The 13,904-nt window shown below is 39.9% G+C and overlaps 1 protein-coding gene across 1 annotated transcript in view; it reads right to left on the bottom strand.

The window, feature by feature from the left end:
- Positions 1 to 1,285: 1,285 nt before the first annotated feature.
- LOC126293350 (uncharacterized) overlaps positions 1,286 to 13,904 on the bottom strand; it is a 70,644-nt gene continuing 58,025 nt past the window's right edge. The window contains exons 6-7 of the mRNA XM_049986544.1: positions 6,208 to 6,414; positions 1,286 to 1,867 (exon numbers count right to left, since the gene is read on the bottom strand). Of these exons, the coding sequence (XP_049842501.1) occupies positions 1,751 to 1,867; positions 6,208 to 6,414 (324 nt within the window). The 3' untranslated portion in view covers positions 1,286 to 1,750. The remainder of the gene's footprint in view (positions 1,868 to 6,207; positions 6,415 to 13,904) is intronic.

Raw genomic sequence — 13,904 nt, 5'->3', positions numbered from 1 at the left:
GGACATCGTAGGCTGTGCAGACTGGTGAAACAGGACAGGTGCGAACCGTGGTGGAACTATCGTCATCAGACTTTAATGATGGGCAGAGTACAAATGTGTCTGAACACACAGTACACCAAACATTCCTAATGATGGGCCTCCACAGCCGACGACATGTGTGTGTCTATGTTAACACCAGCAACTACAACTGAAATGGGCACACGAACATCGGCACTGGACATTGGAATAGTGGCAGAGCATTGCGTGGTCTGAAGGATCCCAATACCTTCTTCATTACGCCAATGGGAGGGTGCAAATCTGTCATCTTCCAGGGGAACAGCTCCTTCACATCTCTGCTGTTGGACGCATACAAGTTAACGGCAGGCTCCATTGTGCTCTGGGGACCATTAGTGTGGGCATCCCTGGGTCCAGTGCAGCTCGTGCAAGGCACTACGACGGCCGAGTAGTATCAGACACTGGTTGCAGACCACACACACCCCTTCACGATTATGATATTTCCCGACGGCAGTGGCATTTTCCTACATGGTAATGCACCATATCCATGACCGTGTCGTTTGATCTGTCCACGGTACAAGAAGTAACATAGAAATCTTGAAAAAGACTTAAAATTTGAAGACGACAAAAAATTTTAAATTTTGCCAACAACACTTTAATTCCGTCACAGACAACAAGACAGAAAGGCAGCACGAATGGCGACACGGTTGACTGACCCATGAGAGAAAATCTCGGAGATGCGGAAATGGCATATGTTTAAGCACGGATGTGTACTGTCCCACGTAAGCTCGCTTACAATATGTCACGAAACAGTACGAAGTGGAGAATCTACAAGAGTACTATGTCACCCGTAAGTATTGATCCTGTAGGGAAAACACTATTTATTGCTCTTGCACAGACTGAGAAGGCAAGACTACCAACAAACTGATTAAAGCCTATACAGAGCCATTTAAGCAATTAACCTGGAACTGGAAGCAGTTATCCTGGAACAAGAAACAACCTACAAATGCGTTAATGTGGGAAGTATCCCTTGCCATGCACTAAACAGTGGTTTGCAGACTACAAATAAAGATACAGATTCGCTAAATCTGTTGAGCTTACATTTTTACATGACACCCAAGTTGACTTCCACTACTGTAACAAAATAATGTGTCAGTTCCAAAACTGTGCCCATTAGTTTAATGTAATCATAACATTAACCTTTAAGAATTTTAAGTTAAAAAGAAAATACAGATACAAATACACAAAAATTGTCAGATGGTAACAACACTGATGAACACAACTGGAACACTTCAGTTAGGAAGACATTTAATAGATCAAATATTCCTGATTTTCTACAGAGACAAAAATTGAGTCTGTCCAATGAGGTGAGTGTTCACTGTCTCCCCACACAGGCTCACCTGGACCAAACAGCCACACTTCGTTACTGCATATTCTCATGAGGATCGATACACACTGTTAGTTTACATGGTAGCGCGCACGCGCGCGCGCCCACACACACAGACACACACACACACACAAATTATACCACTTACATCTGACACATGCATAGGAGAATGAGTATTTAGTGACACTGATGCCACCTTCAGAGGCCGGTACACATACCGACTGCCACCGCCCAATGTCTCGCACCATGCCGAACTAGTCATGTGGCGTGTTGTGGTGCCACCAATTTGCCGCACATGCTGCTGTGGCCACTGACTGTCAACACAGAAGATCGTCCTGGCGTGCAAGTGCAGGCCCCCTCTGCCAGGCACTACATCACCTCGTACAGCCGCACATGCTCTGCCTCCTCTGCTATGTCCACTAAGCCAGGTGCCTCGGGGTCATGCGGTGGCACTGGTCGCACCCACGATGTCAGGTCGATGCCCGTCTGCAAAAAGCCCATGGATCAATTGTTTTGGAAAGCTCTCTCTCTCTCTCTCTCTCTCTCTCTCTCTCTCTCTCTCTCTCTCTCTCGTGTATGGACTCCCCTACAAAATATGAAACTGACTACTAGAACTAGACATCATTAGAGGCATATGTCAGTATAAAATGAGGCAGGGAGTATTATGTCATAAGTAGAGAAGTGGGAACAGCAGAATGGCACAGTTGGAAGAGGTCGGTGACTACTAGCGTGGACTATAGTCCTATTAAAATTACTTGATAGTTGACACTTCACATGTTTCCTCCAATCAGAGCACTCAACATCATGCCAAAACCATTCGCTGTTGCCAAACTGCCATAACAATCGGTCAGTTCACTTATTTTCTTTGTCCGGTATTCTTTCGTGATGTGTTTGGATCCCAAATCATGGGTCTGGCACTTTTATTTTGTATTTCATCTCACATAATAACCACACCAACTCTCTCCAACCCCGTCCCCCTCACACACACAAACAATGTTAATGAAATACACACATTTCATAAACAGCACTAACCAAATACTGCTGGATACTGCTACGCAAGATGTGATTCAGCATCACATATACAGTTAATATAATCATATAGAACTATTCAATTTAGTGATTTAAATGCAATTTTTATTTCTAATTCTTTGCCAAATCAATTTTAATCACTGTATTGGCTATTTTATTGCTCTTATTTTTCCTCCTGTCATTCTTTTTTAGTTTGGAATCTGCCTGTGTTGCCTACAATCTGCAAACAAGTGCCAACGAGGACTGTTTATCTGCCGGTACCACAGCAATCATGTAGCCAGAGTCAGGTCAGTTTCAGCTAATCAATGACAGCGAGAAATTACAGTTTGCATTTACTGCTGAATTTTTTTCCATCTTGCTCATAAAGGTTAGGTTTAATTGCCGTGAACAAAGCGATCATGATTTTACTTCTGCTGCAGATCTTTGACCACCATTTCCTTGGAACGTCATGAGGCTGAGGTTAGCTTAGGACAGGGATTTAAATTCAGGGCTACAAAACCTGTCTTCTGCCATTCGGTGTTTGTGTATCACCTATAAGCCAATGATAGCCGGCAGCTGATATGGCAACACTGTAGTGGCAAGTACAGACGTCAACTTTTGTTTTGTTGTTGTAGTCTTCAGTCCAGAGACTGGTTTGATGCAGCTCTCCACGCTACTCTATCCTGTGCAAGCTACTCCATCTCCCAGTACCTACTGCAACCTACATCCTTCTGAATCTGCTTAGTGGATTCATTTCTTGGTCTCCCTCTATGATTTCTACCCTCCATGCTGCCCTCCATTACTAAATTGGTGATCCCTTGATGCCTCAGAACATGTCCTACCAACCGATCCCTTCTTCTAGTCAAGTTGTGTCATAAATGTCTCCCTAATTCTATTCAATACCTCCTCATTAGTTATGTAATCTACCCATCTAATCTTCAGCATCCTTCTGTAGCACCACACTTCAAAAGCTTCTATTTTTTTCTTGTCCAAACTATTTATCGTCCATGTTTCACTTTCATACACGGCTACACTCCATACAAATACTTTCAGAAAAGACTTCCTGACACTTAAATCTATACTCGATGTTAACAAATTTCTCTTCTTCAGAAACGCTTTCCTTGCCATTGCCAGTCTACATTTTATATCATCTCTACTTCGACCATCATCAGTTATTTTGCTCCCCAAATAGCAAAACTCCTTTACTACTTTAAGTGTCTCACTTCCTAATCTAATTCCCTCAGCACCAACCGACTTAATTCGACTACATTCCATTATCCTCGTTTTGCTTTTGTTGATGATCATCTTATATCCTCCTTTCAAGACACTATCCATTCTGTTCAACTGCTCTTCCAAGTCCTTTGCTGTCTCTGACAGAATTACTATGTCATCGGCGAACCTCAAAGTTTTTATTTCTTCTCCATGGATTTTAATACCTACTCCAAATTTTTCTTTTGTTTCCTTCACTGCTTGCTCAATATACAGATTGAATAACATCGGGGAGAGGCTACAACCCTGTTTCACTCCCTTCCCAATCACTGCTTCCCTTTCATGTCCCTCGACTCTTATAACTGCCATCTGGTTTCTGTACAAATTGTAAATAGCCTTTCCCTCCCTGTATTTTACCCCTGCCACCTTCAGAATTTGAAAGAGGGTATTCCAGTCAACATTGTCAAAGGCTTTCTCTAAGTCTACAAATGCTAAAAACATTGGTTTGCCTTTCCTTAATCTAACTTCTAAGATAAGTCATAGGGTCAGTATTTCCTCACGAGTTCCAATATTTCTACTGATCTTCAACTATTGAGTAATTTTAATCAGACTTCAGCCATTGTATGTCACCTCAGCAAGACTGCCAAGTGAACTGTTGGTGATGAGACTGTGAAGTGGAAACAATATTAAGGAGCAATCACAGCTAAACAGGGATAGAGACCTCATGTACTGATGGACAGGGACTTTTGAGCATTGCAGAGGGCCGTAAAAAATTGCATGAAATTATCAAAAAGAATCACTCGTGAGTTCCTAACTGCTACTAGCAGTCCAGCCAGCAAAATGACTGCATAGTGAGGTAAAAAGAAATGGGGTACAATGGTCGTGCGGCACCTTGTAAGGCACACGAGTCTGTAGGCAATACTAAGCAACACTCGAAGAGACGTAAAAACTGACACCACTGGACAGTGGATGATTGAAAAGGAGTGATTTGGAGTGATTAATCGAGCTCTAAGTGGCAATCCAAAGGGAGGGTTAGGGGTTGGTGAATGTCTGCAGAATGCTATCTGGCATCGCAGTAGAGCCATCAGTGAAGAATAAAGGAAGTTCCGTCAGAGTGTGGGAGTATTTTTCACAATTGTGATGTGGTTTCCTAGTTGTGCTTAATAAAACACCAAATGCAGAAGTATATGAACAAATTTTATAGCATTGTTTCCTGCATACAGTAAAGCAATAGTCTGGAGACGACGATTGATTGTATCAGCATGACAATGCACCCTGAAGCATTAAGTTCTGGCAAAAATGAAAAGAATAACATTTGGTTGAAAGAGGAGAATGTGGGCCTTCAAATAAGCCACTTCAATCAAAAAACAAACAATTTCTAGAGAAGCCGAACTTTCACATGCACATGGTTTACAGATATTGTAAAATATGAATGCTTGTTTACATAAAATATTTCTACATGAACTATGCACTCTGTCATCATCAGCATCCTGTACACTATACTGTCAATAGTCTAGTGAAATACTACACAAATAAGAATTTCGCCATTTTATGGAATCTTAGTATATGCATTAAGTTAGTTTACATGATGACATTGGGATGTAAAATCAAGTTTCCAAACTGCATTACTGGCTGTTTCACTATGTGCAAGTTGCTGACAAAAGTAAACCAGTTTGGTTTGTTCAAACTTTGATGACACGAAACCAATAGTTGTCCATCATCTGACTTTAGGTGTCGAAGCAATAAGTTAAATACAAGGTGGGAAATGGAGGAAAATTTGCACTTCTCAGACATCTAAGGCATGCAAGGCACTTGTAGGATTTCAATGGTGTCGACTTTAAAACAAGCAGCAATGTACAGCTGAACACAGAAAGATTGACAATATCTGAGCAGCAGAGCAAAGTTCATTCCATTATAAAAACACACACACACACACACACACACACACACACACACACACACAGAAAGATTGACAATATCTGAGCAGCAGAGCAAAGTTCATTCCATTATACACACACACACACACACACACACAAAGTGAACTATGAGAAATACAAGCAACTGAAACATCTGGCCGTAGAACAGACAACACCTACTATAGAGGCGAATACAAATCCCCCACTTGCGAAGAAATGCAACATGATCTGTAATTTCAGTTCTGATAACAATGCTTCACACATTATAGTATCTTTCTCTCTTGTCATATCATTAGCTTTATTAAGATGAAAAGTGAACTGTCCTAATTACATTCTGAGATAGTGGAAATAACTTTTTGGGTCTTCTACAATAGCTTCTTGTAGTGAAGTTACTGAGCTGACTTCTTCTTCTTCAATACAAACACAATTCTTATTTTTTTCACACAGACATGTATCGACTCTGTCACTTCTTGTGTACCTGCCAAAAGTTTCACTTCTGAGACCGAACGACAAAACGAGAGTGTACTCGTCTCGCTGTGTTTCACAAAATGAGTTTTGCAACCCAGTGTCATTGTGTAAACTAGCCTTTACATATAGAATGGAAAAAGAAAACATTTAAGGGTTGGAACTATAGCACATAGACCTCTTTCGTCTCACTATATGTCCCACCTGCAGGGTGTGGCCAGCACTTACCTGTAGGTGGGCGAAGGCTGCCTCAAGTGCGGGAACTGTCACCAGAAGAGCGCCCGGCCGTGCCGCCGCACGCAGGAGCCGCCACACCGCCACCTGCTTCTCCGCTGGCATGAAGAACTCGAACACGTTGTTCATCACGATCACGTCCGCCGCCCGGATCACATCTGCCGCATTAGTCACGTCGCCTTCCAGTACCACCACTCTGTCCTGATAGAAAATGTGAGTGCGCAAAATTGCTTCAGCAGTACGAGCTCCAGTATTAGAAGGGATACAACCTCAACAAGACGATACAGTGAGAATTACACTCGCTCGTTTCTGAGTGTGACATTTATTAAAATGTCTACAATCACTTTGAACACTTTGGCAGAGGTTGTATTTGAAAGAAAGCCAAATAGCATAACAAATTGTACGGTCACATTTCGGAACAATATTGAATGGTAATTCACAAGTAGGGGCTGTCGTCCAAGATCGAAGAATTTGTGAAAGTTGAAATTTTATTCAAATCTCTTGGCACGATTTTGTTACCACCTGTACAATTCAGTGACCTCTTTTGACAAAGGATGTAAAAGACTAACAGTGTCTCCTCATTACCCTGCACTTACCGAATTTCACAATCAATTATCAAATAATACTCATGATTTTACTTGTAATTCATAGTTGGTCTGGCATGTGCCAGTTGATAGGATCAAGGTTGTGGAGCCTTGAAACATGAGTCAGCCGCCACTAACATGTGGAACAGACGCTGTTGGTCACCGCCACTAACATGTGGAACAGTCGTGCCCTTTGGTACTAGTTTTAGTCCACCCCGGGTATTTTATTTCCCCGGTACCCACCATATCTAGTGAGCATCCCCCTATCCGCCACCTGGGGAGGCGCCCGGTAGGAGACTAGTAACTCCCGCTGCAAGGAACAATTTTAGAATAAAAGTTGAAAAGTGGGAGGTTAAACCAGAGACAAAAGCACCGAGAACCGGAACAAAATGGAGCGAAGAAAGAAGAACTAAATTTTCGCAAACAATGAAAAACTGGTGGGCATATAAAAAGAACCAGAAGACCAAGAAGAACGGAAAGTGAACCAGCTTTACTTAGCGTCTTCCACATGGGAGCTTTACGACTAATAATAATAATAATAATAATAATAATAATAATAATACTCATGATGAAAACCAATCCACAGGGTGCCTACTCAAACTTTGGGGGCAGGAACCACCCTGAGAATTATACCAGGTGTGAGGAGGAAGATGGCATCAAGAAGCTCCTGAAATTAATGGTCTGCATGGGGGAGGTGGTGTGGCAGCATACAATAATTATTTTTTCTTTCCTCTGAGCTGAGAACCAACCATAAGCAGTAATTTAACCACAGTTTTCAAACATCGATAATTTATGTTGAATAATATTCGTATATTTAACACACTTTGAGGTATTAAGAATTCTAAAATGTGCAATTTACACAACTCAATAAATTTCGATTTCAGTGCTAGGTTAAAAACACAGAGTTCCCACAGATTTCCCTGATTTTTCCAGGTAAAATGTAATTCCATGAGAATTCCAGGTTTTCCAGAAGAACTGTCACCCTGTTCCATAATCAACATGAAGCCCTGAGAATTCCAGGTTTTCCAGAAGAATTGCCACCCTGATCTGTCATCAACATGAAGAGGAGTTATCATGGAGTGAGCAAGCAGAAGGAGTCTCAATATTGATTACCGTAACAGAACTTGAACCTGTGATCTTCCACTTGTTACCAGTCGTAAGACCCGTCTCGCTTTCTCACTTCATCAATAATTATGTCTTGCCTTGTTGATGATGCATTGTTTCAGCATCATTATTACTTCATTAAATTCTCTGTCAAAAGTTGTTACTTTCCACATTTTCAGACTTTGAATTGTAGACCCTATCAGTTCTCTCAGTTTGTATTGTAGGATCCTTTGCTGTTTGGGATGGTCGATTCCATCGTTCTACTGATTTTATTACCCGACTACTGCTCTTTAGATGGGTGTTATATTCTGAACTGACTAAGAATGTTGGACCGTCAATTTAAAGTCAGCCTAGATTTTATTTGAAATGATTGTGAGTGCTTTTATCCATCATTATTTACTACACTCCTTTTCAACTTTGGATATAGAAATATTGTTTATTATATTCTCCCCCCTTTTTTTTCTATTCAGATGTACCTGTATACCTGACAATGCAACTGTAAGCTGCAAAACTAGTCATTTTAATGAAGGATCATTTAACAGCTGCTGCAGTTTATCAAGATGTAATTCCAGAGCTGTGGCTGCCCACAGTATAAAATGTTTTGTTATTGAATTATAGTAACTAAATCATTCTATGAGATTTAAATAAAATTTCAATTTTCACAAATAATTCAATCTTTAAGGACATTCCCTATCTGTAAATTATTGTTCAATATTATTTCGACATGTAAACGTAAAATTCAGTACATAACTTGGCCTCTTTTTACCCCTATAATACTTCCTCTGACAATGTGTTCCCAACTGACTATATGTGTAGAAACCACATTAATGAGTACCATGCTGGTGCATACAACTCGCTGTTGAGCCAAGACATGCTGAACTGCAAGTTGTCACAACTCAAAGAGATCATATCTGTTTTCATTTCAGTTGAGATGCAGCAATTATGACCTCACAATGTGGCATTTATCCATAAAATCACTCACATTTTTTGTGTGTTTCATTACTTTAACTCTTGTGTTCAGAAATTTTGCATCAGCGTTCTGTAAACCATGTACTGATTTGTTCCATCACTAAGTAACTTTGGCTCGTATGGTCCCACAGAACTCGATTAAAAAACCACAGGGAATCAATGGTCAGATCAGGAGAGGGGATAGCTAGTCAAGGAGACAGGGGGAAGTGCAGGAGATGTGAAGACCATCGAAAGATGTAATATTGTGAAGTGTGAACAAAAAATGTTTGAAAACACAGTAAATGGAAGTTGCGGACAAAATACCTTCACTCCCCTTCCAGTTATTTGACATAAACCACAATACACGTTTGGTAATCTTCATTATACTCCAATATTTGAGTTGCAACTGGCTGTAGAGCCAGCCTGCCTCAGAGCACCATTCTGTCACTGTGCAAATGCTTAAAAAATGGATGTTTTATGCTAAATCCAAATTTTTTTTGTAATCTGAATGAATGCTGAAGTCTGAAAGTGTAAGCTTGAAGGAAATTCAAGTAAAATAATTTAGTGGCCTACTTTTAATACTAATTTATAAAAGTATTCTGAAGCATATAAGTGGTTTGATATGAAAAGTACTAATTTGCACGTTTTCTTTGGAAATGTTGTATTGTACAGCAACACTTGCCTGGAGATTCACATTCTTTGTCGCAAAGAATCTAGTTGGAATCTGAGGGAAAGAAAAACTAGACTCTATTACGGGGTGTATACATGGAAAAAAAATCCCTTGGTTTTCCCAGATTTCCTGTTAAAATTACACTTTTTCCCAGGTGAAAATACACTTTCTCCATGTTAGGTAATAGTATACGTTCCCTCGGAGCTCTACATAGTTAGGTGGGTTCAGTTCTGTCCTAGATACACTTGGTGTTATGGCCTTGTTATTGAGTTCAGCCAACCCAACATTTTAAATATTGTGTGAGTGACAAAATGTACAAAATCCAAGAAGGAGCAATAACAATGAAAGACCAAGAAAGGAAATGCTCACATTAGAAAGAATCTTTCGGTCTTCCTGATGAATCTATACACTGAAGCAGCAATGATGGAAATAAAAAGAAGGTTCACGAGTAGGATTAAAACTGCATATCAATTAATAAATTCACGGACGAGATTACTTCCTCCCAGTGAAAGTGAAGAAAAATTATATGACTTGTTTAACAGAATGAACAGTCTAAATGCATGTGCACACGATGCCTCTTTTCTCGTGTGAAATCGCAGACGCACGGGAATAAAACTGCATGCACAACAATTAGCAGAAAGAATGGGTTTTCTCATGTCCAACACGATGCCTCATTGTGCAAGCAGTCTGACATGGATCACCTTCTTTGCTTGGGAGCTTGTGCTGTGTTTACTGTGATGAAAAGGTGACAACAAGAAGAAAACGCAAAAGTGCCTGTAGGTAAATAAGTATTTCAATAACAGAGGTATGAAAAATATAATGTGAAAATGTTGTGTCTGCAAACTTCAAAAGGAGGTCACAGAGAGATTCTACATTTTCTGCTTGGGAAACAGCAGTGATATGGCTGGCAACAACATTCTTTCAGCTAGAAATCGGCGACTTATACAGCAGTCAAATATGTAATTCACATTTCAAAAAAAGCATTCCACTGTTTATTCCTGGAACCAAGCAATACTTGTAGGTAGGTTCTTAGTCTTTATGTGAAGGTTAATTAATTTTCAATGTATCATTTGTCTTTTATTTTATAAAAAATTGTTTACACAACTTTAATCATGAAATATTATGTGTAGATCAACATCCTCAGACCCAGCAAGTTTGGGAATTTCATAGATGCCAGAATCCATTAGAAGAGTTACACCCAGTTCTTTTGTTCAGATGTCAGGCTCCTCAGCGGTAGTGCCAATAAATTGCCATAGCATAAATATTTGTGCACAGTTTTCATACACACTTTTCGTAAATTTCTTCCTTATTCTTCTCTGCTTTTCGACTTCGAAAGTTATGGTACCTTATTTTTTACAGTAATACTGTCGGAAACTTTTTATGTAATGCTTGACGCTCACAGCACCACATCTCAAATTAGTATGCAGCATTCCATATGACTTTTCTTTGCCTGTAATTGCAGGGTGTATATGTGAACAAGAAAAAAAAAAATCTGGGTTTTTTACGGTTGACCCAGTTAAGAACACACTTTTTCCTGAGTGATAATACACTGTTTCCATGTTAAGTAACAGAATACTTTCTCTCAGAACCACAAAACTTTTCGATCCTTTGAATGATTAAGGTTTTATACACCGGCGTAGAACTTTCCCACACTTTAGAAAATGAACAAGCCACCCCGCAAAAACAGAAACACGCATTTTGGAAAGATATTTGATGTGCAGCAGCATGTACACTGCATATTTTCGTACTGCGAAAGTATATATTTGAATTCCACCAAAAACAGCACGTTGGTTTCCGAAGCACTGAAATCAAGTTTCCGAAGCACTGAAATCAAGATTGCGATGCATTTTAGTAAGTCAATCACAGCTGATGTCATGCGATCTCGCCAGCTGATGATAGCAGATATTCAAAGCATATGACATGTGACATAGTCAGCCAATAGCAACCGACATCACTGTTCAGTAGTGTGCACACATAAATAGGCAAAGTTAATGGTTTAAACTAATACACATAGTGTAGGTACAAGAGAAATTAAGCTTTCACTTATAATATTGGTCTTTTTGCAAGTGTTACACTTTAATATAGGTACATCACACAAATGTGCTGGTAAAATTTTAAATTATACATAAATGTCTGGGTTTGAAATTCTTCAAAGTGGTTGGCCCTCAGTGCGTTAAGCTTTAAATGAGAATAAAATGCTCTGTGATTTCAGAAATTTAAAGCACATTCGCACACGTAACTTAATTCATCTTGCATAAAATGAAATTTACTTTGAAAATAATGCTCTTCAACCACCATTCGCAATATTTTGCTGCGACCTGTTACGGTTTGTTTCAGCAGTTGTCAGAGAGCGACAGAAAATGACCTTACTGCACATGCGCAGCTGCAATGACATAGGAAGCCCACAAGTTCGTACCTATATAACTTTAAGAGATCTCCCATAACGTCGTAAACAAAACAGAACATCAGAGGGTATTCCACAAGATAGACTAAAATGCACAATTTGCCTGAAAGTGCACATTTGTATATCCAGATTCACGAAGAAGTATGCCTCAACCTGATATTAAGCTTTTCAGTCTGGTTTTCGGGCTGCAAATTTTCTTGGAGTACCACTACTGCATTCTCATGTTTGATTCTTTATTATGGCATAATGCCATGTGTACCAGGAGATAAAAATGGGTACTTGTAATTAGGCAAAGAGTTGACACTAACCAATACTGTGGAATGAAACACTTCATTTCAAATAAATTGATTGCCTCTGCAGAAAAGATAACAAAAGGTAAATTTCTTTAGCAAATCAACAAAAATAACTCAGTGTTGTGCAAGGCAATTAGTGCTTGACTGCCAAAAACCCGGAACTAAAATCAAATCAGGAAACTAAAACTAATGACATATTTTAACCTTCCATAAGTATGTGAATGCATTTTAATTCAATTGCTAACTCTCACAGATATCCATTTTGTCTTCATTTAACATGAGAGTTATAAACAAAGAAGAAACAGGGAAACCACTAAACCTAAACACAGGTCACATGGAGACTATCTTGTGGAAACTACCGCCCTCTCTACGGCAACTTAGACAGATCTGCGCATGCGTGAATCTGGCAGCTTGGGTTCGCCAGAAGAATTTTTCTGACTAGTGTCTGGCTGCTTGTTGCTACTGTTGATACAGCAAACAACCGTACTTCAAGTAGCCATAAGCGGGAGCAAGTACTGCTCATATGCAACTCAACTGCACATGCGTGCGAGCCTGCTGGCAACTGCTCAAACGGACCTAATGTAAACCATTTGATGTCACGGTCATCCGAACCAGTTTGTTGTTTTCAAGTATTGCATAGTCTTCATCCTAAATCCTTTGGCACTTTTTGGTGTTGGCAGACACTTGTGTGTGCATTGCAACTTGAGCTTATTTTGGTTTTCTTTCTCTCGTTTAAGTTTTATTGCCGCAGTGTTATTCTGCAGTAGCAGGCTAAAAATTCTTTGATAGAGTCAGTTCCTGTCAGTCAAAATTACAAAAATTTAACTGAAAACTAAAACAATGAAAAATTTCCAGTTTTTCCAGTTTTCTCCCGGATGAAAACATTCCGGAGTTTTCCCTGGATTTCCCGAGGTGTATACACCCTGAATTATCTATAAATTTAGCATGTTTCCTTTGGAGCCAGCAGACATTATTGCACATAAACAACTTCACAGCATAACTTCAACACACTACACAATGAAACACACATGGCCCCAGCCGCCTGTCATCTGCTAAAAAGATTCCCACAGAAATTGGGAAGCAATGCACCCTATGTATGGCCTCCATTTCCAGGCAATTACAGACACACAAATTAACATGTGTACTTGCGCTGTTGGAAACTTGCAATCATTATGCAGTTAATTTTCTCAAGGTGTTTGTGACACAGTCACTGGATTGCCCTACACTGTCTCACTGTCTGACCTTGCTCTCCGTGAGTGTTTTTCAGGTAAGATGAAACTCACAAGCAAGAGTCCTCATGGATGGACTCGATGTTTTGTAACCACCCATATGATGGTGTAGGAAAAGAGAAGTAGATTGCTCCTGACGGGATTCAGATCCACAACCTGGAGCACATCAACCGATCGACTTAAACGCTAGGCTATGGCACTGTTTTATAGTGCGTGTCATTTTCAAGGCTCCAGTGGACCTCAAGAAATCGTGATATTCTTTTTTATCAATTACTTATAAACGAGGGCCCACCAGAGGAATGACTGCAAGGTGTAATACTTGGGATTGTAACTACACCATCATATTAGTGGCTTCAAAAGTCCACCACTAAGGATCTTTGCTTGTCATTGAGAATTATTGATGGTATCTCCAACAGTCTGCACCTGTGTCAAGCTCTGTTCTACAGTAGACATGTGAAC

Source organism: Schistocerca gregaria, chromosome 10 (assembly GCF_023897955.1).
Source record: "Schistocerca gregaria isolate iqSchGreg1 chromosome 10, iqSchGreg1.2, whole genome shotgun sequence".
NCBI lineage: Eukaryota > Metazoa > Arthropoda > Insecta > Orthoptera > Acrididae > Schistocerca > Schistocerca gregaria.
The sequence above is the reverse complement of the archived record's forward strand: the minus strand, read 5'-3'. Positions and strand labels throughout refer to the sequence as shown.